Source organism: Pristis pectinata, chromosome 6 (assembly GCF_009764475.1).
Source record: "Pristis pectinata isolate sPriPec2 chromosome 6, sPriPec2.1.pri, whole genome shotgun sequence".
NCBI lineage: Eukaryota > Metazoa > Chordata > Chondrichthyes > Rhinopristiformes > Pristidae > Pristis > Pristis pectinata.
This window is the reverse complement of record NC_067410.1, coordinates 13084224-13108202: the sequence shown is the minus strand read 5'-3', so window position 1 is coordinate 13108202 and position 23979 is coordinate 13084224. Positions and strand designations below refer to the sequence as shown.

General features: G+C 38.2%; 1 protein-coding gene across 1 annotated transcript in view; it reads left to right on the top strand.

Moving 5' to 3' along the window:
* celsr3 (cadherin, EGF LAG seven-pass G-type receptor 3) overlaps positions 1 to 23979 on the top strand; it is a 195994-nt gene that overhangs the window by 141612 nt on the left and 30403 nt on the right. The window contains 11 exon segments of the mRNA XM_052017972.1: positions 2538 to 2666; positions 2668 to 2722; positions 4668 to 4817; positions 5566 to 5737; positions 7407 to 7574; positions 15204 to 15330; positions 16439 to 16645; positions 20044 to 20077; positions 20080 to 20217; positions 22212 to 22324; positions 22861 to 22940. Coding sequence (XP_051873932.1) covers positions 2538 to 2666; positions 2668 to 2722; positions 4668 to 4817; positions 5566 to 5737; positions 7407 to 7574; positions 15204 to 15330; positions 16439 to 16645; positions 20044 to 20077; positions 20080 to 20217; positions 22212 to 22324; positions 22861 to 22940 — 1373 coding nt within the window.

Here is a 23979-nt window from a genome sequence, read left to right as displayed (position 1 = left end):
GCTACAAATGTAAATATGCTTTATTAAAATTTCAGTTTAATTGTACAGATTTGGTCCTCCTTACCTAAGAAAGTATGTATTTGCTAGAGAAGGAATTCAGTGAAGATTAATCATACTGGTTCCTGGACAATAGGTCCAGGTCCATAGAAGAAGAGGTTGAAGCGTGCTGATCTTCTATTTCAAACTTAGAAAAATGAGAAGTGACCTTGTTGAAATACACAAAACTTTTCAGAGGGCTTGACAGGGTAGATGCAGGGAGAATGTTTTCCTCTGGCTGAAGAGTCTGGAACTGAAGGTCACAGTTTCAAAAGAATGAGTAAACTATTAAGGACTGAAGTGAGGAGAAATTTCTTCACTCAAAGTGTGGTGAATCTTTGGAATTCTTTGCCCTGGAGAGTTGATTGCATTACAAACAGAGATCTATATATTTCCTGGATATTAAAGGAATCAGGGGATATGATGCAAGGCAGGAGAATGGTGCATGAGTCTGAAGATCAGCCCAGATCCTGTTGAATGGAGGAGCAGGCTCGAGGTGCCAAATGGCTAACTCCTACATCTATTTCTTATGTTCTTATATTAAAGGGAACTGAGAATACATTGAAACTACTTTCACGGTTTGTGAAGTCTAAGCCTTCAGGGTGTATCTAAAGATTAAAGCAGACTTAAAAAGACTTCTACACTCAGAGACTTGTCAGAGTTCGCTAGTAGATTCTGTTGATACCAGGAAACATCAGTTGATGCTGGGTCACATGTTAATTTTAAATCTGAAACTGATATTCCAATATAATTTTGGTTATCAAAAAGCTATGGGGTAAATGGAAGTATATAAATTGGGTCACAAATCAGCCAGTGTCTGTCTGCAAGGCAAATAAGCTCGAAGTGTTGGGTGGACTGTTGTTCCTCTGTTCCATGAAACCCAACTAGTTATTTTTTTTATTATTCCAAAATAAACTTTATTCATCATAAAAAACAAAACTATATACAACAATAAAACAATGCAAACATTTTACATTCATGTAAGGATCAATCATTAGTGTTACCTTTTCATATAACAAAAACCACAGCACCAATGCCACTCGTGTGGCTCCCTGGGGTGCTACCCCAATCCCATATTTACAATAACTTAAGGGGCTTCCTCGCCTGACCCCACCCCTCCCTCTCCAGTGGCAGAAGAACCCTAAAACTGTAATCCTCCCCGCCGAGCCCTTGCGTTGGCTGCACCCAGCTTTAGTGCATCCCTCAGCACGTACTCCTGCAGCCTGGAATGTGCCAATCGGCAGCATTCCCCTATGGACATCTCGCAGTGCTGGGAGACCAACAAGTTTCGGGCAGACCAAAGGGTGTCTTTCACCGAGTTGATGACCTTCCAGCAGCAGTTGATGTCTGTCTCCATGTGTGTCCCCGGGAACAGCCCGTATATCAGAGAATCTTCTGTTTATGCAGCTGCTGGGGATGAAACGTGACAAGGACCCTTGCATCTTTCGCCACACCCTCCTCGCAAACCCACAGCCCGCAAAGAGGTGGGCAACCACCTCGTCCCCAGCGCAGTCCTCCCAGGGGCAGCGCATGCTAGGAGTGATGTTCCAACCATGCAAGAAGGATCTGACTGGGAGGGCCCCTCTCACCGCCAGCTAAGTGAGGTCTTGGTGCTTGTTGGTGAGTTCTGGCGATTAGGCATTCTGCCAGATGGTCTGGACAGTCTGCTCAGGGAACCACCCCCCAGTATCCATCGAGTCCTTCTGCAGTGTCTGCAGGATGTTCCATGCCAACTAGTTATGTTTAGTGATTAAAAGGGTAAATAAAGATGGTTGTAGTAATTCGATGGCTGTCAATAAATCATTCTTCAGCAAATGAGCACCTTTAAGTTTGGGGTCTCCTTCTTGGTTTTAAGTAAGAGAATCTACTGTAATTTTTCATTTATCTTGCTCTGTCTTTTTTTGTTGAATCTACTTCATTTGGTCCCACACTCTTTCTGAGTTGACATCGAATTCACCGACTCTAATTTATCCCCTATGACCCTTTGTTTATTTATCAGTCCTTTACTCTCATTGGTTAATATTCTCATTGTATTACTCACAGATGGTCTGTTGTTTTCTTCTGCACCATTATGAGATATTGCTGATTTAAAAAATAAATTTGAAACTTGTACTAATAAGTCTAACGAAGTGTGGTGATGAAGATCCTACCCCAGCAAAATCTGAGCCAATATCATTTGATTGAAAACTTTTGGAAAATAAGTTCTTCTCTCCCTACTTTCTATGAGCTTGTTTTGGAATTACCTTCATATAACTTGTTTTGCATGTGATGATTAGATTGAACTCATATCAAAAGTCTTTATTTATATTACACACCATCAATGTTAGTGCTGTGGAAAAAGTGGGAATAGATTATCTTATTGTTGGATCAAATCACACCAGAATTAGTTTATCGATAGCATGATGTCCAAGGTGACAAAGCAGCACTGAAAACCAATGTCAGTTACTCTTTGGATATGCCATGTTTACAGTGATGATCCTTTCAATTCAATTTTTTTTTAGAATCTCTTAAGAGCAGGAAGTGCTGCTCTGGATTTAGAAAATGGGGAACACTGGAATACACTTCAGCAGACAGAACAAGGGATTGCTCACCTGATGCGGCAACTCGAGATATATGCGAGGACTCTGGCCCCAAAACATGAAGCTTACCTACCTGAACCCAGTTGCCATTGTAACCCCCAATATTAGTAAGTAGCTCCTTTAGAATGTCAGAGAATGCAGTGATTATCTTATTTAAATTGCCCATGCATAGCCTGTGCTTGCAGCTTCTTGGGTACAAATGTATTGTAAAATACTAGAACACTTTACTCATGTTATTTGAGGTGCAGTCTCATTCCAGACATCCATGAAGGTTTCAAGATTGCAATTAGTATCCATAATGGATAACTCTAATAAAGTGAAATACCGTGGCATGTGGTTCTATATTACAGCATATTGGGTTAAAAGTTCATTCAGTCATGAAAATTTAGATCAGGTTTTAATGATGGAGAGTGGCTTCAGAATCAAATTTTTCACAGCCATTGGAGAATGGACCAGACCACTTAATTCATATAAAGCATTGCATGGATTATGTTTGTATAACTATTTGATTGTTCATTCTTTTTGAATATGAGATAAAGTGTAAGTAGACTATAAGTTGGAGTTTGCAATTTATGCTATGTTCTTCAAGTTGAATAGTCTCTCTGAAACGATCAGAAGAGATTCAGGCCACAGAGACATCAAAGTTCATTGAAACGTAATGAAAGCTGTTTTGTTTTTGTTCTCAAGCTTCATCAATGACCTTCCCTCATGAAAAGGTCAGTGGTGAGATGTTTGCCATTTGTGAACTGTTCAATACATGCGCGATTCCTCAGATAATGAAGTAGAGCATGCAGCAATATTCAGGCAAGGTGTAGTAAGTTGTAAGTAACATTGCATTCTGCAATTGCCAAGCAGTGGCATCTTCAAGAGGGGAATTTAACGCCTCTGCTTGATATGAAATTGAACTAACCATCAACAAGCCCCCTGTCCTCATCACTAAGAAGATCATATTTGACCATAAACTTAAATGAACCATGGCTACATGAGTAAATCAGAGGCTGGATATTGTTTGGTGAATGATTCACCTCTGAATCCCCCAAAGCCTCTCCACCGTCTACAAGGCATGTGTCAGAAGTATAGAATACTGCCCACTTGCCTGGAAGAATGTAGTTCCAAAGACACTCAAGAACCTTGCCCTCTCTCGTAGCAAAGCAGCCACACTTGATTAACACTCTATTCACCAGCATGGTACACAATAAAAACTACTTCCACCGTTGGTGCAGCAGTTTTTTATTGTGTACATCTACAAAATACATTGCAACAACTTACCAGGGTTTCTTTGATAATATCTTCCAAACTGCAGTCTATTACTTAGAAGATCAAGTAGCATAAGCCACCACTGGCATGGTTCCCTCTAAGTCATGCATTATCCTGATTTGGAATGCTTCACCATTCCTCATTGCTACTGGTCCAAGATCTTGGAACACCCTAACTAGCAGCCTTATCATCTAAAGAAGTGCACTTGTACAAGAAACTGCTCACCCCATCTTGTCAAGGACAATTGGTAATAGACAACAAAATGTTGACTTTGCCAGCATGCCTGCATTCTGTCAGTGAATATTAAAAAGTAACTTGAAACATGTAAATCCACCAGGAGCCATTGTTTCACTTTGTTAATTAGTTGAAAGCTTTCATCTAAGCTACATGTAATTGTTCTATCATCTGCTAATTTTAAATACTCACACTAAGGTGCATGTCACAACTGGTAACTGCTTGTTCTCTGGGCTCTTTACAAGCTGATTGAATCTTGGATAGGTAAAAAATATATTCCTTGTGGAAGCAAGTCAGAATACCCATGTGAGATAGCCTGAAGTTAAACTTGAAAATATATTCCATGTAAAATAAAAAGCATAACTCTTTGTTCTACTGATTCTAGATAAAACTGGTTATATGTATTTATAAAGGTTATAAGTTCAAAGTTATATAAGTGTAAAATGTTTGTCTGCATATCTCCTGATATTGAAAGCTTAATTCTAAGAACAATGTGTGTTTTACTACATCTCTACTCCAGTAATAAATCCATTAAACCTCATCCATGGTTTTCTGTTTCAGTCTTAACAATTGATCATGTGGAGAATGGCATTAAAACAAGAAAGCAATTTCCTCGATATCACAGCGGACTCTTCCGTGGCCAGTCTACATGGGATGCACAGACACATGTTGTACTGCCAACATCAGTTTTATTTCCATCCAAGGTTAAAGGTAACCAACAACAGTATTTGCAGTTTCAGCAATGGGATTTAAAGAAGGTGCATATCGATGATTGCTGTGGATTACCAGAGTGCATACCAGTGAATGTTGATCGGATTCCATAAGTAATGCAGAACACTAATGTAAAAGAAAAAATACTGCAAATGCCTAGAAATCTGACATGAAAACAGAAATGCCAAGAAATGATCAGATGACATCTGTGGAGAGAGCAACAAAGTTAACATTTCAGGTCCATAACCTTTTATCAGAACAGTTTAGCTAAATACAGGCCGTCCCTGGGTTATGGACACCTGACTTACGGACTCCTACCACATACAACTGAGCTCCCATAATATTATTAAATTTAAAAGTCCAATGCACAAAAGACAGAACTAGTTTCCTCTCTCTCTCTCTCTCTCTCTCCACTTCTAGTAATTGTTCTTTCTAATCAGTCTTAACTAATTTTGCTGCCATTCATTGCAATACTGAGGAGATATGATTATTTTTATGTATTTTCTGACTTACGGACAGAATTGACTTATGGACCTCAGTAAGACAACCCATTCGTTCCCTGGGGACGGCCTGTATCGATGGAAGGTTATGGACCTGATATTTCATACAATTGTTTGTATGATGGAAATTTTCAGTAGATAAGTGTGATGGTTGTTGAACCCTTGAGGACTGTTTAATTGATTTTCTGCTTTTGCAGTTTTTTTGTCAGACTGAATTTACATCTCACTACATTCTTTTATCTACACAGTTGAACCTACCTCCAATACAGAGATCCAAGTGCGGAATGAAACTAGTAAAGTCTTGCACCAACGGATTTTGCCAGAGCCTGAGCCCACAATGACTATTCTAATCCTCCTCATTTATAGGACATTAGGTAGCTTACTACCTGCACGGTACAACACAGATCGCCGTAACTTAAGGTACGATTTCAGCATTTGGCATGTCTTGGGCTTCCGGCAATATATTAAGAGATTTCAGGTATCGATTACAAAATAACAAATGAACTAATCTTTTGATCAGCTTAGGGTTGATAGGTTTTCCTGATACCTGAGATGAGGAAGTTGTTTATTTGGAATCGCTGTCAAAGAAGCTGAAGCAAGTTATTGCTGTGAGTCATGTGGTGCAGCCAATGTTGCTTCAGATGTTTAGGCCAGTCATCAAGGTACCAGGCAAGTTGACTTTTGCCCTGGAGGGTAATGAGATTCTTCAATGGTGGTGTGACTATATTCCATAAGACCCAAAGACATGGGAGCAGAATTAGGCCATTTGGCCCATCGAGTCTGCTCTGCCATTTGATCATGGCTGATTTATTTTTCCCCCTCAACCCCATTTTCCTGCCTTCTCCCCATAACCTTTGATGCCCTTACTAATCAAGTATTCACCCAGGCAGGTGTAGAGTATTGCACTACTCTCCTACTTTGTGCCTTGTAGGTAGTGGTGAAGTTTTGGGGAGTGAGAAGTTGAGGCGTTCATTGCAAAATACCCAGCTTTTGTTGTCCTGTAATAACATGTACCATTCATTTGGCTCACACGGTGGCATTTCTGTTACTTCATAATCCTGGAGGATTTAGAGGGGGATTTTGCAATGATAATGTGATTAAACAGTTTAGATAATTAGGCTTCCTGTTGTTGAAGATAGTCAGTGCTTGGCACTCATCTAGTGTAAAAGCTACTTATCACTTGCATGCCTATGCCAGATCTGGTGCAAATAGCATGGGCTGTTTTATACTGAGGAATTACTGATGAAGCTTAACAATGCATAATTCTAACCTTATAATGTAGGGGAAGGCCACTAAAAAGCAGCAGCAGATAGTCGGATCTAGGTCAGAGCACAGAGGAACTCTGCAGTGATGTCCTGGGACTGAAATGATTGGCCCTGTGTAATCACAGTCATCATCCTTTGAGCTAGGTATAACTAGCCACTGAGAGGTTTCCCCGACTCTCATTAACTTGATACCTCCCCTCGTCTCTGAACTCAGTTCGTACTTAGTCTAAAGCTATCCCATGATGCGGTTCTGATAGAACACAAACTGAGCAACATCGAGAAGTTAATTGCAAAGCTAATGCCACTTGATAATGTTATTGATTATTCGTTCCATCTCTTTGATGATAATGGAGAGTAGGTTGATTAAATGATAATTTTCACTGATGCTCCTTTAATCAGTTACAGTGAAATTGATTGGACAATAAATACTGGCCAGAAAACTGACAGTTTAATTCTTCAAATAATGTTATTAGATCTTAAGCATGCAAGTTACCATTGCCAAACTTTGATTTAAAAGGTCATTCCTTCAAAGATGCAGCACTTTCTCAATTGTTCTGAAATATGAGTCTAAATTATGTGTTTTTACTTTGTTGGGAAACACTTGGTCTTCAGTATTTTCTCCTCTCTAACGATACAGTAGAGCTACAGTTATAGTAGTGAGAAATTATCAGCAGAAATCACATAGCTGAACTTCAAATGCAATGTTATCTCAATTTAGCAGTCAGAACCTTGACAATAAATTAAACTGAGCTGGAAGCCTTTCATCTCTCTTATTCTTTCCTATCTTAAAATTTATTGTTATATTGAACTTTCTTGAATTACAGACTACCAAAACATCCTGTGATGAACTCTCCAATTGTAACTATCTCTATTTTCCACAACAACACATTTGTCCATGGACCATTAAACTCACCATTGACTTTGGAGTTTCGTCTGCTAGAGACTGCCAATCGCAGCAAGCCTGTATGTGTGCAATGGAATCATTCCAGTCTGTAAGTACATTGAACTGCCCAAGTAATAGTACTTTTCAGAGTCCAAGAATAAATTAACCATACATATCTTACTAAGCAAGTTCTTCTCCTCTGTTGTAATGTCTGGGTTTCAGAAATTGACTTTGTTGTACAACTTCAAAGCCAGCAGGAAGGAATGACAAATTGTCAACAAGGGAATCTGAAGAACAGATTGTTGACGCTCTCTAGACTCTTGTCCTGTTCAAGTAAATGTGATTTGGTTGAATGTTGCCACTTTTTCTAGTAGAGACTCAGTATTTCTAATATCCAAGACTTTTCCCAATCTATTTACTGTCCAAAAAGGTAACTAAATGGAGAAAATGGGGAAATTGCTCCCTGACTAAATTCCCTTATAATATTGCAACTTAGATTGTTCAGGTTCGTGGTTGTAACCATAAATGGAAACTTCTTCAATTGTAAGAGCAAGGTTCTAATTTTTTTCACAGTGACAAAACCAAACAAGGAATTTTTGTTCCCCTTGCTGATGTCAATAATCTAACATCATTTATTTTATATAGGAATGTACAAGTTAGGCCTCTCAAGCCCCTTCTACTCACAGTAACCTATCAGCATCTGATTATCAAGTGTCCATGTACTACTGTCTTAAAAATATTCAAGGACACTTACTGCTGCACTTTGAGAAAGAGAGTTCCAAAGGACTTACCACCTTATGGGAGAAAAAAATTCAACCTTTCTGCTTTCAATGGACACACCTTATTTGAAACAGTGAGCCCTTAGTTCTGGCTTCTCCCACAAGAGGAAACATTCTCTCCACTTCCACCCTGTTAAGACCTCTCAAGGTCTTGTATATTTCAGTAAAGCTTCCTCTCACTCTTCTAGACTCCAGTGGATACAAGCCTCGCCTGTCCCAACTTTCCTCAGAAGGTAACCTGATCATTCCAGGTATCTGTTGAATAAACTTCTCTGAACTGGTGACTTAAACTGTACGTAGTATTCCAGAAATGGTCTCACTACTGCCCTTTATAGCCGCCCCGCATTTCTACAGGACCCTACATTTCTGTTCAATTCCCTTAGTAATAATTGGTAATACTCAGCTGCTTTTTTCCAATGACTTGCTGTACCTGCATACTAGCCTTCTGCCTATCATAAGCAAGGACTCCCAGATCCCTCTGCATCTCAATCTCTCACTGTCTAGGTAATATTCTTCTTAATGTTTCCAGCCAAAAAGACAACTTCACATTTTTCCACATTTAACTCCATTTGCCAGATCTTTGCTCACTCATTTAACCTTTCTATGTTCCTTTTTTAGTCTCCTTATGTCCTCTCCACAACTTAATCTCCTACCCGTCTTTGTGACCAGCAAAGGTACCTTAAGTGCCTTCATCCAAGTCATTATATAAACAGTAAAAAAAAATGAGGTCCCTATAGCATACCACTTGTTATATCTTGTCCAACAGAAAAAGACCCATTTATGTCTAATCTCTGTTTCCTTTTAGCCTTGAGGGAGCTTGATTGAAGCGTATAAGATTCTGAGAGTCTGTTGTCTAATACATCAGTTCATGGGTTGGAAGTTCTGGGAATACCCTGTAGCTTTTCTTTCTCCATTAAGCCTATTAGTATCAAATTGATTCTTCATCTTAATGACCTCTGGATTACAATGCGATCATCCTGCTCCCCTCCCACAATACATTCAGTTACATTACGTTAAATAATTTTAATCCATGGGCTGTAAGAAGTGTAGCAATGGGAAGTATTTCTGGATGTTTTGCTTCAGTGGAAAAATAGCAACCCTCCAATTAGTTGGAATTTGGCAAATAATCATGTTAATGTAGAAAATATATAATTAATCTTAGACTGCCATATTTATTTGACACTGTATCAATTGGGTTTTTAATCAAATCATGACATTGTTGCCATAATAGCCACCTATTGACTTATTGTATTTTGCTGAGGGGCAAATCTGTGAGACATAAATTTACATTGCTTTCTCTATTAAAGATAACTTACACCAAAATTACTACTGCTACTCCCATGTTTACAATTGTAGTAACCCCCCCCCTGAAATTTGCACTTTATCTCAAGTATTTTTCGTTCTAATGTTGCCCATTACCTTTTGGTGTGAAGGATCATATTATATCTTCATATATTAGATTTTACACACAGATCACCAATCTAATTAGCGTTTTAGAGGCGAGTATTACTGTTTGTAGGAATATTTGGCTCGTTTAGGGTAAATCCTTATCATATTTAGAGGCATTTTATGTTATTATCATCAGCATCAAATTCTGACAACCTTCCTTGCCTGTTGTATTTGTTTCGTCTTTCAGTAGTAGTAAAGTACAGAGCATATTGGTTCCTAGGGTAGAAGTATCAGGAAGCTCCCTCCTCATAGATCTCATAGATGTAGTGCCACACCAACATGCTGCACCATTTGGGTGCCTTGGGAAACTCAGAAGAAGATGAACCCTTTAATTTTGTCAACAAAGTTAAATCTAATTGAGGTCCTAATTGGATCTAATTGAGCTGAATTCAGCTCAGTGCCTAATCTGTGCACCCCCCCCCCCCCCCCCCACCACCACCTTTATAAATGGTATCAGTTATCTGGGCAGGATGCAAAGTTTGGCAAGGTTTCAGCAGCAGATCGACCTTGGGAAATGTCCTGCTGAAGTCTCACATCCAGACTCAAGAATATCTTGACAGACGGCAAGGCTGGAACTTAGAAATTATATATTTTGGGAAACAAAGTTAATCACAGCACCAACACTAAAAATAATTTTAAAAATATTAAACAAAATAACTTTAAAAAGAAAACCAATTATTGAACTTATTTCTCTTTTCCCATCAAATTAATGGGGGCACCTTTTCTATCCTAAGTCTGATTGGCTTGGGGTTGGATGGGTAGATTCTTTAATAGAGAAAGCATGCCCTGCACCTAATTTATGTTCGGGTTAAAGGAATGGTCTCGCATCAACTTTTCATTGTTGATGAAATTTGAAACCTTCAGTTTACTTATTCCATAGACATCTTGTAAGGTACTGCAGTAGTTCCAAGTATTTAAAACAAAACTGACCATCTTCCTGACTTGCACTCCTTTCCCTCAAAAATGCATGTGCTTTTTAAGTAACTCATAATTTTACTGAATGGTGATGCAGATCATATCCACCTTCATTGATCTATTTCATGGCATGTGGTCTGGTGTCAGGTGGGAGTCATAGGCCTAACACTTATAAAATCTAATTGTTTCTGTTTAAAGAATATAGATACCTAGTATAAAATGGAAGGCTGTCAAGCAGAAAGGGCGGTAATGTCTTGACATATTTGGAGAATGGGAATGATTAGTGTTAGCAAACTCTGTTTGACCCTGTTCCAGTTGTAATCTGTGATAGCTCCATGATCTTTTGACCTACAGGAGTCTTTAGCTGTTATGTGCAGATGGCTGCAAATGAGGAGCAAGGCAGTAATTGAGTCAAGGGAATGTGGCCGTGCTATAAAATGCAAGAGTAAAGCAGAGCTGTTTTCTGTATTGGTGGGGTTCTGTCTTTCAATTACTACCTCCTGCCTTTTCCAGATGTCTTTTTTATTCTTTATAAAATAGAGTGGATTATGCTGCTTTCCACTGCAATGCATATGTGATATTTTTGTTTTGGTAAACTTACACAAAATTGACAAAATAATATTAATTACGGTACCAAATTTTGATTAAGTCAAAAAGAAAAGTTTGGGATTTTTTCCCCTCAGAACTGTAGTCATTTAAGAACAGCACATTTGTAATGAAGAGCTGTAAGGAAGATTTGTGACCCTCAGTTCCCATCAATGCAGCACACAAAGCCAAACCACTCTGTCCAAATAGAACATCTATTTCCTTATTTCAGGTTTGTGAGAATTAAACACTAGCTCTTTACGAAAGGTTATTCTTACTAGTATTGCCTCATTTGTGCATAAATCAACATCAGATGTCAGCACTACCAAGCATGTATGCGTTTTAGCATGGTTGCCATGCTCACTGGGTGCAGTGTCTACACAGTGTAGACTTTGGTTAGGTATGGGCAATAAATAAACTTATTACTTTAAATTAAGACTGGTACTTAAGGGCAGTTGATTTATTGCAACTGCAGTATGTGGGAGCTGATGGAAGCCATTGTGATCCATGGTGACTACATCTTCATGAAGTGTGTGCAGTTTAAGGAAGATCAACTTGGGTAATCCAAGATTTTAAAGTTGTGATGTATCAGAAAGGGAGAAAGTTATCTGGATATTTTGTTCCATGAAGCAATCACACCCCTTCGATTAAGTAATGCAGAACTGGTCAATACGAGAGAGACAGGAGCGTCTGACTAAGAATGAGGTAGATGTCAGAAACCAGAAGGTAGCCTTAGAGGAACAAGGTTCTTGCAACCTGTGTGGACTTGAACATCATCTGACTAAAGAACCATGGTGCAGGAGGTCATTCTAACTGGGGGAGTGAAATGGAATGTGCCTGTGATAGAGGACAATATAGACAGGAGTATAGATACAGTTCTCTGCAGCCACAAGTGTGAATTCCAAAGATGAGGTGAAAGGCATCTCCTTGGAGCTGAAGGGGAACTTGGAATGAGAGGGGAAAGATCCAGCTGTCATAGTCCACAAGGGAATAATGGACAAAGACGAAGTCCTGTTAAAGAAGTATAAGTAGCTAAGGGTAAAAGCAAAACCACAAAGATAGTAATCTCTGGATTACATCCTGAGCCATATTCATAGTATCAATAAGATTATAGATTTGAATCTATGGCTTAATCTGTGGGAGAAATCGGTTTCAAATCATGGGGTACTTGCATCATGGGGAAAAGAGGCAGCTGTTTCATTGGGATGAGCTTCACTTGAATCAGGTTTGGACCAATGCCCCAGTGAATTGAATAATCAGGGCAGTAGATAAGATTTTAAATAGTGAGGGAAGGGTTCAGTTGAGGGGAAATTTAGATAGTTGAAGAAAAAAGAACGAGGCTATAGTGCAAGGTAGAAACAAGGGCAATAATAACCACAGCTTCTCAGGAAGCGATAATGTAAGTTTATTTCAAACTAGAATCAGAGCAGAAAAAAGTAATTAAAATGACAAAATAGAAGGCTCTTTATCTGAGTGCACGCAGCATTCGTAACAAGATTGAGTTAACTGCACTAACAGCAATAAGTGAGCAAGATCTAATACAGTATAACTCCCATAATCCGCTGACCAGTGTTTTGAAACTACTGACAGTTCAGCTTCTGACTTACCGGGTAATGTTTGCTGCATTCCTACTCTGTTCACTGGGAATCTGGTTCCAGTACTCCATTTCCACTCACTGAGACCCCTGCCCCTATGCTTCATTTCCACTCACCGGGACCCCGGTCCCTGTGCCATTTCTACTCACCGGGGCCCCGGTCCCTGAACCATTTCCACTCACCGGGAGCCCGGTCCCTGAACTATTTCCACTCACCCGGAGCCCGGTCCCTGAACCATTCCCACTCACCGGGAGCCCGGTCCCTGAACCATTCCCACTAACCGAGAACCCGGTCCCTGAACCATTCCCACTAACCAGGAACCCGGTCCCTGAACCATTCCCACTAACCGGGAACCCGGTCCCTGTACCATTCCCACTCACTGGGAGCCCGGTCCCTGTACCATTTCCACTCACCGGGAGCCCGGTCCCTGTACCATTCCCACTCACCGGGGCCCCAGCTCCCATGTTCTCTTTCAACTTACCTGGTTCACTGGAAAGTTTATTATAATGCTGTGTTATATCTCAAAATAAGTCAAACTAATATGAGAGAATCTTTTGTAAAGATTGGTGGTGATTTAATTAAATTGAAACAAGAGTCTTTAAATCTAATTAAACCAAACTATGAAGTCATGAGGCAAGTGTTAGCAATGGCAGATTGGAAAACCACATTAACATATAAACAGTAAACAGGATCAGGGATAAAATAATAGGAATGAACAAGATATTTCAGGTTGGGAGGCTGTGACTCATGGGGTGCTGCAGTGCTGGGGCCCCAGCTGTTCACAGACTGTCCCAATGATTTGGATGAGGGGACTAACGTAATATATCCAGGCATGCTAGTGATACAAAGCTTAGCTGTAAGGATGATGCAGGGACTTCAGAGGGATAAATGCAGACACAGTGAATGGGGGAAGGACATTGCAAATGGAATATCATATATAAAAGTATGAGGTCATCCATTTTGATGAGAAGAATAGAAAGGTGGAGTACTTCTTAAATAGTGAGAGATGGAAAGGTGTTCATGTTCAGGTGAATCAAGAACTTATTACACAAATCACTGAAAATTGACATGCAGGTTCAGAAAACAACTAGGAATGTATTTTGGCCTTTATTATGCGAGTGGAAGAGTAAAGACATCCTACCTCAAATGTACATTGCCCTGGTGCAATCTGGAATATTGTGTTCTGATTGGGTACCCTACCTTAGGAAAGATAAACTTGCAACAAAGGAGGGACAATGAAGATTCAGCAGATTAATTTCTGGATGGAGGGTTTTCTGTAAGAACAGACCTGAAGCAGACTGGGAGTGGAGTTTAGAAGAATCAGGGTTGGTCTCTTTAAAAAGTACATAACTCTCACAGTGTTTGTCAGCGTGGATGAGGGGCACATGTTTCCCCTAGTTGGGGTGAACAGAACCAGGAGTCACAGTCTCAGATAAGGTATCGGAATTTATCTCGAAATAAGATATTCAAAACTGAGACAAGAAGAAATCTCTGCACCCAGAGGGTAGTGAATCTTTTGAAATTCTCTACCCAAGAAGGTTGTTGGGACTTATTTACCAGGTATATGCAATAGAGAGATTAGTGTGGGATGGTGGAGCTGAGGTAAAAGATCAGCTCCTGTTTATATTTCTTGTGTTTTTCATTCAAAATATGGAAACTGGAGATTAAATGTCTGTGCAGTCTTCATTGTTCATGCTATATACAGTGATGCTCACAGAAACAAAATAAAAATAAACTTCCAAGGTTTCCCAGTATTGGAAGATTTTTGCGTATATCAAGGAAAAGTCAGAAAGGACCTTTTACACTATTTCTCTGAGGTTTCCATCTGGGTATCTGTGCAGTGATCAGACAAATGATGAACCCCAGTAGAAATTCCAGATGCCAATGTTTGCTGAAAGCTGTGAAATTCAGTTAACAAGTTTGCAAATTATTTAAAAGGGAACTGTGATCAGGCAGTTCAACATGTTGTGATGCTATTTTGAGCTATCAGCTTAATTTGCAGTTAGTTTCACATTCACAGAATATTACTCCTGATTTCAGCTGTGCTGTACAGTGAGATATGAAGGCTGTAGACTTATAAACAGGAGGGTTGGCAGGGGTGGTTAGGTGGGTTGTTAAATCAAACCAATTATTCATACTATTGGTGATTATGGACAAGGAATTAATGAAAGCCTTGGTCAGCTGCTTACTTGTACCCTGTAGTATTGACATGTGTCAGGGGAAGACTAAGGGCTCAAGATAGAGAAATTGTAAATGTGCAACTTAAAGTTAAAAATAAAATTTTTTTTTTAAGGAGTATATGGTAAGTTGCTCCTTCTCAGTTTTATTTTTTGTATTCCCACTGTGCTGTGGCTGTACCTAAGTTAATAACTGTTGTCAGATACTTTCTAAATTGATGGTCATGTTATCTTGCAGGTCTGAACCAACTGGCACCTGGACAGCAAAGGACTGTGATCTGGTTGACCGAAACACCACACATGTCCGATGTCAGTGTTCACAGCTTGGGATCTTCGGGGTTCTAATGGACAGCTCACACCGTGAGGTAGGCGGTATTAAAATGCTAGTAATTATATTAACCAGTTTGAAAACTTTGAACCTCAGAACAGCAGAGCATTGATTCACGACAACAGTTTATCGACAAAATGTTCATCACTGGATAACATTGTGTTGTATTAAATACCAGCGTTAAGGAGGACGTAGGAAAACAGACAGTATGTAGTAAGCAGATTTCCAACTCTTTTCCTTTCCCGGGGTAAATATATAATTTGTTTGTCCTGCCTTTTTGATTTCAGAAGGCTAAGCCACATTTGGATTTCTTTTCTTGTTCATTTTATTGGAAATAAACATCAAGGGTAAGGCCAGCATTGATTGTCCATTTCTAATTGCCCTTGAGAAGGTGGTGGTGAGCTGCCATCTTGCCATCTTGTGCTGGCAAGGTGGACATTATTAAAGACATGCAAGTATAAATATTTTCTCAATCTGCTGAACCCCATGATAAGACTTCGCAATCTGTTTCATGATATGGAGTTCATGTTTAAATGATAATGTATTTAGATGCAGCATGCTTAAGGGTTCATTGACTAATGCTGCTTACTTTTCCATCAATGACACACACCATCAAGAGAGTGCAAACCAGGGATTTTGATCAAAAAACTGTTAACAGTAACATAATCAGTTACCTTTAGAGGCAGTTGCTTTATTGGCCAAAGTCCCCTGAATATTTGACCAGTTTATGCTCATTCACCAATTGGTTTCATTTAGTCAGTTCACTACTTCTTCTATTTCAAAACAGAAACAATCACAAATATGTTACTTTAAGATAAATATCTACACTATCGGTACTGCATCCTACCTTGGTTAATCTGAGATTTCCAATCAATGAAATCTCTTGCCTTTAGTCTCCTGGTACTATAGTGCATAAATGGACAGTTAGTCTTAATACTCAAATAAGACATTCCTAGGCCCTTCTAAGTATTCCGATTTCAGTTAAGATGGGAGTACTTTCCTGGCTGATTCTAGAGAAGGTCCTGAGTGTGAAATATGAGCTTTGTGGGAAACAACAGTTACGTTCATGCTAAATGGTCTTTTTATAACTGCACTTCCCTGTGTTCTTGTAATGGGTAAACAGCTTTTTTGTAATGTCTCTGCAGCAACTGGAAGGAGACCTAGAAACTTTGGCAATCGTCACTTACTCCAGTATTAGTGTGTCTCTTGTGGCACTGCTTCTCACTTTCTTCATCCTGTCTTGTCTAAATGGACTGAAATCCAATATTCGTGGCATCCACTGCAATATTGTGGCAGCTGTTTTCTCTGCCGAACTGGTCTTCCTGTTGGGAATTAATCAGACAGAAAATCAGGTAAGGAAGGAGGCAAGTCTGCATGAGATTTCTTCTCATAATCACACCTTCAAACAGCACATACATCATTCTTGGAGGGATAGGTGCCTTTGCACCTCATATCAATCTTGAGGAGATCTTTTACAACATTTTCTGGATTTAGATTGTTGCATATAGTAAATACAGTACACTTAAGCTCCAAGCAAAACTCATCAAATCCATTCTTTTGCTGACAGTGGACTTAAATGGACACATCAGAAGCATCAGGAAATCCAAAGAGTAACTTTAGATGGTTATTTGACTTATTTCTATACAAATGGAGCGCTTCATTTTACTTCTCATTATCTTACTGTTCTTAAGACTTACAAAAATGGGAAATATTCAAACTTGCATATATGTTGAGTTGAGTTTTGTGATTATTGGTTGTCACTGGTCACCACTGCTGACTTTGGCTAAAAGCTATACAAACAACCCGCCAAATGGGAACTTGCAGAAACCACTGGGAGCATTCTCAGTGGCGTAGACAGGCATCAGAAAGGCCTTCCATATTACTAAAAGTATTACACTGGGAGCCCAAAATAACCTCAACCTGCAAAAATTGATAGCAAGTTCTCCATACTTGCCCAAAACTGTCAAAGTCCTATTTAAAAAAAAACAAAGACATGCAAAACCAAATAAGTTTTAAAAAAACATTAAAAATTTTCATCTAAAGACTTAAAATATTTTCAAAAACTCCAAACACCTTCTAAAAAAAATCTAAATTAACAACCCAGAAGAGATTTTAGAAGATATACAGACATGGTTTTTTAACAACAAAACCTATTTTAAAATTTTTTTGAACAACTGAAGTCTGTCGCAGCCATTCATTTCCATTCAAATTGTAACGTGATACCCTTTGATTTACATTTTTTTGAGTTTGTGTAAGTTTATGCATGCGTAGAAATCCCAAAGATACTGTCATTTACACCGGGTAATGAGATAAATGCAGAGCATCATTTTCATTACCCTGCTAAATCTACGTCTGCCTTTGTCTTTTAAAAAGAAATGTGGCTTGCATTTCAGAATCAGAATCAGGATGATTATCACTGACTTATATGACGTGAAGTTTGTTGTCTTCTGGCAGCAGTACAGTGCAAAGACATAAAAATCACTATAAATTACAAAATAAGTAAATAGTGCAAAAAAAAGGAATAACGGGGTAGTGTTTATGGACTGTTCAGAAATCATTTTATGTACAACCTAATTATGCCTTGGGAACATCCCAAAGTTGCTGTTAAATAATGTTTTACTTTTGAAGTACTATTCCACATATATGAGCTGCAGCAGATTGAAGCATGGTGAGATCCCACAAGTGATCTGTGAATAACTGATCAGAATACTATTTTGTGTGATATTGTTGAGACATGCTGGTACAAGATATTGAAAGAACTTGCATACTATTCTTTGCAAATTGTCTGAGGGACGTTTAACATCCACCTGAACAGACCGAGTTTTGGTATAGGGCACAGTTGAAAGGCAATGCAGCACTGATGCAGAACTACATAGGAACATCAAAGGAGATAACGTGAAGTTTGTAATGTGGCTTCATGAGATATATAATGCCTTTGCCACAACTGAGTGTGAAATAGAAATGGAATAAATCAGTAATTTCTACAAAGATCATTGAATTAAAATCTAATTAGTTTGGCATTATTTAACCAAACAGAACAAGAGCATTGTGTAAGTTAGATTTTGTAGATTAATTCTTGAATTTGTATTTGTAGGTTTACAAAGAGCTTGGATGCTTTGACTATTATAAGTAGCTATTAAATTTCTTATTCAAAGTACAGCTACTGCAGATTCATTAACTTGAGCACTGGAAACAGAGACAACCTAAAAATAAAGTTTTTGGGGGGTATCTAATGGACTGAGACCCAATTTGGGCAACACAGTGGGGCAGATAGTAGAGCTGCAAACTGGTTTCAATCCTGTTTCCCGGTGCTTTCTGTGCAGTTTGCAAAATCTCCCTGTGACTGCATAGTTTACTCCAGGTACTCCCATTTTCTGTTGTTATCCCAAAGATGTGCAAGCCGTTAAGTTTATTAGTCATTTACATTCACCCTGGTGCGTAGATGACTGGTAGAATCTGGGGAGAGTTGATGGAAATGTGGCAAGAATAAAATGCAATTAGTGTAGTTTTAGTGTAAGTTGATGCTTGATGGTCAGAACAGACTAGGCAGGCCGAGGGGCCAGTTTATATGCTGCATGATTCTATGACTCTTTAATCTCAAAGTTCAAATAATTTGTTGTGTAAAAATATGATTTAAGGTTTGTTAGAACCTTTCAGCTATGTTATACCTTTCAATGCATTCTTACATTATTGGGGCAAAACATAATAAAGCTGATAATTTTTAAAGGAATTTCTTTTCCTATCGTGCTGAGGTGGAATGATACAAATGTAGGAATGGGTAGGATTTTTCATATGTCCTTAGAGAATCATTGGATATTATGGGTCATTTGAATTATGGAGTATGCACAAGATTGTGTGTATTCAATTTCTAATTTCCAGATTCTGTGAGTACTTTTATATTCAATGCTAATCCAAGAACACGATTCATAACAGTATGAATCCAGCAAGCCCGGTCAAAAATCCTGAAGTAAGTCCCACAACAATTAGTATTAGACTGATGGATGTGGGAATATGTAACCTCTCTAATGTGAATAAGTCCAGTCTTGGCACATATACAAATTTTTTCCGGTAGGAGAAAGGCCATTAATATCTAATTTTTTAAGAGCTTTCCAACAAATGACAAGTAATTGTTACAAAAGGGTTAATTTCCACAGCTTCCTATTCTTCCTGAAAATGAGCTTTTAAAATTGAAGCTTTGTGTCCACCACCTGCTGTCTTTTGTTTTGCTTGTTTTCAGCTGCCGTTCATATCAACCTTAATGATATCCTTGAACTTGAGTTTTCTCCCTTAACTTTTCAGCTTAGAATAAAGATGATAATCATTTATTGTGGAAGTCCAGTTCATGGAAGATTGTAATTGTTGAAGTTCAGACAGTTCTCTTCTGAAAGTTACTAAGGAAAGGAGTTACGTATATGAAGGATAAGAAATTGCAGGCTCAGAGCTCAGGGGCAATAGCTCAGTAGAACAATTCTAATATCACTTACCCTCCAATAAGCTACTGAGCTTCAACAGATCCCAAAAAATCAACCGCTGCCTTGAACAAAATGCAAAACATTTGCTCTATATAATTAAATTATAATCAATAATGAAGTATTTAAAGAAAAACACTGGTAGGTGATTTATGTCTCAGGTTCATAGGTGATAGAAATCTAAATAAAAATGATACTAAAGTGAGTTACATAGTAAGAAGTTACCAATGTGACCTTTTAATATGGACTGTATTAACCATCCAAATTTCTTTCCCCACAGTTTCTTGTGCACAGTGATTGCCATCTTGCTGCATTACTTTTTATGGCAACTTTCGCCTGGATCTTCGTGGAATGGCTTCACATCTACCGGATGCAGACTGAAGTTCGGAACATAAACTATGGTGCCATGAGGTTCTATTATGCCATTGGCTGGGGAGTGCCTGCCATCATTACAGGTTGGCGTCAGTAGCACATGCAGTAATATGGTAGTATAAATGTATCCTCGCACCAATGAAAATGGGCATTCTATGTCTGTCTACTATCATGTTGGTGTTTTTGTCATTTCCTATAATCAGGAGAATTTGTTCACTCAGGATCTTCGGTCTAATCCCAGCAAGCATTCGTATCTTTTTCTTACAGTTACAAACGACAGTTAACCATACAACACAAAATAGGCCCTTCGGCCACATATTATCTTTGTGAAGTGGCATTTTGGTATATTTATATTAGAGAACATCTGTTTGGTTTTATACTCTCTGCAAGGGTTAGTGGTGGAGGTTCACCAAAGGCAAGTGATAGTGATGGTCAGCCCACTTTCTGAGGTTCAGTCAAATGGTTACAATATGACTCATTGCATGACATAGAGGTCAGAATTTTGTCTGCAAGATCATAGTTCAGTTGGTAAATTACGTACACCCACAAATAGACCTTTAAGGTTGACAGTACGGTAGAAAGGGCAAATGTAATTGAAATATTTATGTATGAATATGAGGAAAAGTAATGAACTTGTACAAGACATTGAGTCGCAATTAGAAGTGTCTCGTGCAGTTTTTGGTGCTTCGTTGTAAGGATACTCAAGCCATGGAAATGGTACAGCCTCTAGAATTATGCTACAAACGAGAACTTAAAACTAAAAGAAGTTGAAAAATTGAAGCCATTTTTAGTAAGAAAAGAAGTTTGAAAGAGTTACCAGTAAAAGATTTACTACATTATGAATTTGGAAAAAGGCAAAAGCTAAGGAATAAAAATAAAACTTGGAAGGACTTTTCACAAAGGCAGTTACTAGAACATAAAATGTACACTTGAGATGTTTACAATAGCATTTTAAAGAAAGTTGATGAATATCTGAATATAAATATGAATTATCATTGGTACAGTTGTGGTGGGCTGTATAGATCCCTTATTTTCTGTAATTAATACCATCAGTTGTGTGGACTGGACTTGTAACCATTAAGAATGAGAAAGGAAATTCAAGTCCACATGCAAGATTCACGTCCAGCTCCCAAATGTGAAAGTGCATTTGGTTTTTATGCACTTATTCAGTATTTTCTTTTTGCCACTTGTTATGTTCCTCCAGGCTATGGGTTTTAACCCACCATTCACTATTTTTGCTCAGTACCTTGTGTATCTCTGCCTCAATGCTGTGAAAACATTTACTTGTTTTCGTATTCTGTGATGGATTTAGAAGCATGGAGGGAATTTCAACTGGAGCATTCAAGTTTTAAGTCTGTTGGGACAATGATTTTTTTTAAGAATCAAGTGCTTCTGTGCAGTTTGACTGTCTCAATGTTCTTCTTGATTGTTCTCATGAAATTAAGATGAAACCAAATTTAATCATTCTACCACTTCAGTTCTGTTAGATTTTTCAAATCTTTGATACATTTTCTTTTCATTCCCCAGAGGGGATCTGTCAAAGGACTGAATACTTTCATTCCTAAAGTAGGTTTGCCATCTGGAGCATTATCTACAGTCTGGACCATCACAACTAAAAAGGCACATGAATTAATGCACCTGCAGTGTTTAGAGTGGAGGGCTTTTGTAATAAGCTTGAGTTCTTGATTTTCATCTTGTTTTGGAAGTCTACTGCTGCTACAAGCAAAGTCCCTGAATTGTCTTGTTTGTTTGGTATTTCAGCGCTGATTTTTGAGAATGTTTGTGCAGTTTGCATCTATATACCTGTAGGTTACCTCTGTAACCCAACAAAACTAATTCAATCTATGCTATTGTTTTTAATTACAAAGATTAACACTCTTTTAATTAGTTTCCCTATGTTATAATCTATTGTTGCCCTTTTCAAATCACATGATGCAGCCCATCTATAGTTGAGAAGATAAATCACTTGCAGTTAATTACTAGATGGCCTGGTTTTTACATGGACATTGTTTGAGAAGGTTTGAAACTCCATATATTTTTTGCTTCTCGCAGCTTATCACTAATATGTATTTTCCAGGTCTTGCAGTTGGTCTGGACCCAGATGGCTATGGGAATCCTGATTTCTGCTGGATCTCTGTACATGATAAGCTGATCTGGAGCTTTGCTGGACCAATTGCAGTTGTTATTGTGGTAAATACAACTCCTCCTCCTTTAGTATTTTTAGCATTAATATAGGAGCTTTATACCTTCTATAAAATTTATTTGTGTCATAATAATCAAGTTTCCTTGGATTATTTTTCTTTTCCTTGGTCTGCCTAACCATTTTATTCCTACTTACCTTCTCCTGGCAATTTTTCTCTATCACCACCCTTCCTTCTGAAGACTCTGATCTTCCAGACCCAAACAATAGGAGAAATTCTCCTGATCTCTACCCTTGTAGACCACTGCCATTATAAAAATGACTACAAATTCTCTGTGAAAATGCAAAATGTAATATATTCTGAACAACTTCATCGCTAGTGTATCGTTTGCATTTGGGCCTCCCTTTAGTTCCGTTAACTTTTAAGACTTGTTCTATTAATTCATTTCCCACCTTATCCATGAAACCACTGTTGTCATGATAGCCTTGTTTAAAAATCCTTCAGTTCTGTTCAAATGTATATTTGGAGTCCTTTTTGAAGTCTGGACTTTGTTTAAAGTTTCACTTAGTTATTTGCTGCTTTTAGATGAACATTGTGATATCCTTGTTGGTAGCAAGAATTTCCTGTGCCCCAACGCAGAAGGAAGCCAAGAAAAAATCAATACTGTAAGTAGTCAAAAGTGGTATATTAATCAAAAAGAGCCAACACTGTTGCCATTTTTACTAGTATTTTTAAATTTATTGCAGATATTGACATTTATTTGTTTGCCTGGTATTTTGTTAAATAGCTGTTAAATTCTTCAATCCTGCACATTTATAAATGTGTGTTTTAAATCTGACAAAAAGTATTTTGAATTAACACCTTTTATTAATGAGTTGCCTTCTAGTACAGAATTATCCTGTTGAAGATTTTCTGCTTTTTCTGTCTTGTGAAACAAGAGTATATGATTTGTCTTTCATTTTACTGCCCAGGAGTCCCTGCCATACTGTTTACAGAGATATGTAAAATGATCCTCACTTGAAAGAAAATGAAATAAAAGCTAATTAACTAATAGCTATTAAGAAGCACCCTGCACATTGTTATACTGTAGGTGTGAATTTTGTTCTAAGCTTAGGGAGAGGGATTGTCTGATGAATAGTAAAAATTATTGCCCACATTTTACAAACATATTCGCATACCCATGTTTATTTGATAGGATGCACTGAGTAAATCCAAGGTTCTGGAAAGAATGGCTTAGAGTAGGATGAGAGATTATACATTGAGACTGGATTTAAAAATAGTGAGATATAGAAAAGAGAAATGTGCACGTTGATGACTTAAAGCAAAAAGAATCAGTAGAAATCATAGAAGAGCAATGAAAGTAATAATGTCAAAATGGAAAGAAACCAGAAAAGTTGTAATGTAAAGAGAAAGTGGAAACCATCAATGATACAAGCTGTCCATGTCCTAACTTGTAACTAGTCTGATATCATAAGAGATGACAAAGCACTGTATAAAGGAAGTCCATTCATGTGTCTTTTCCTAGAGTGTGTGAGACGTATTAAACAAGTCATCAAAGATATAGGAGCAGCTTTCAAGTAATGCCTAGTTCCAGTCAAAGGCAGAGAATTTGCTACAATGATTTCTCTTCCTGCCCTCACACCACTGAAGGAACTGAGCAAAGATCCTGCAATTTCTTTTTCCGCATGCTGCCCTTTGCAGAGC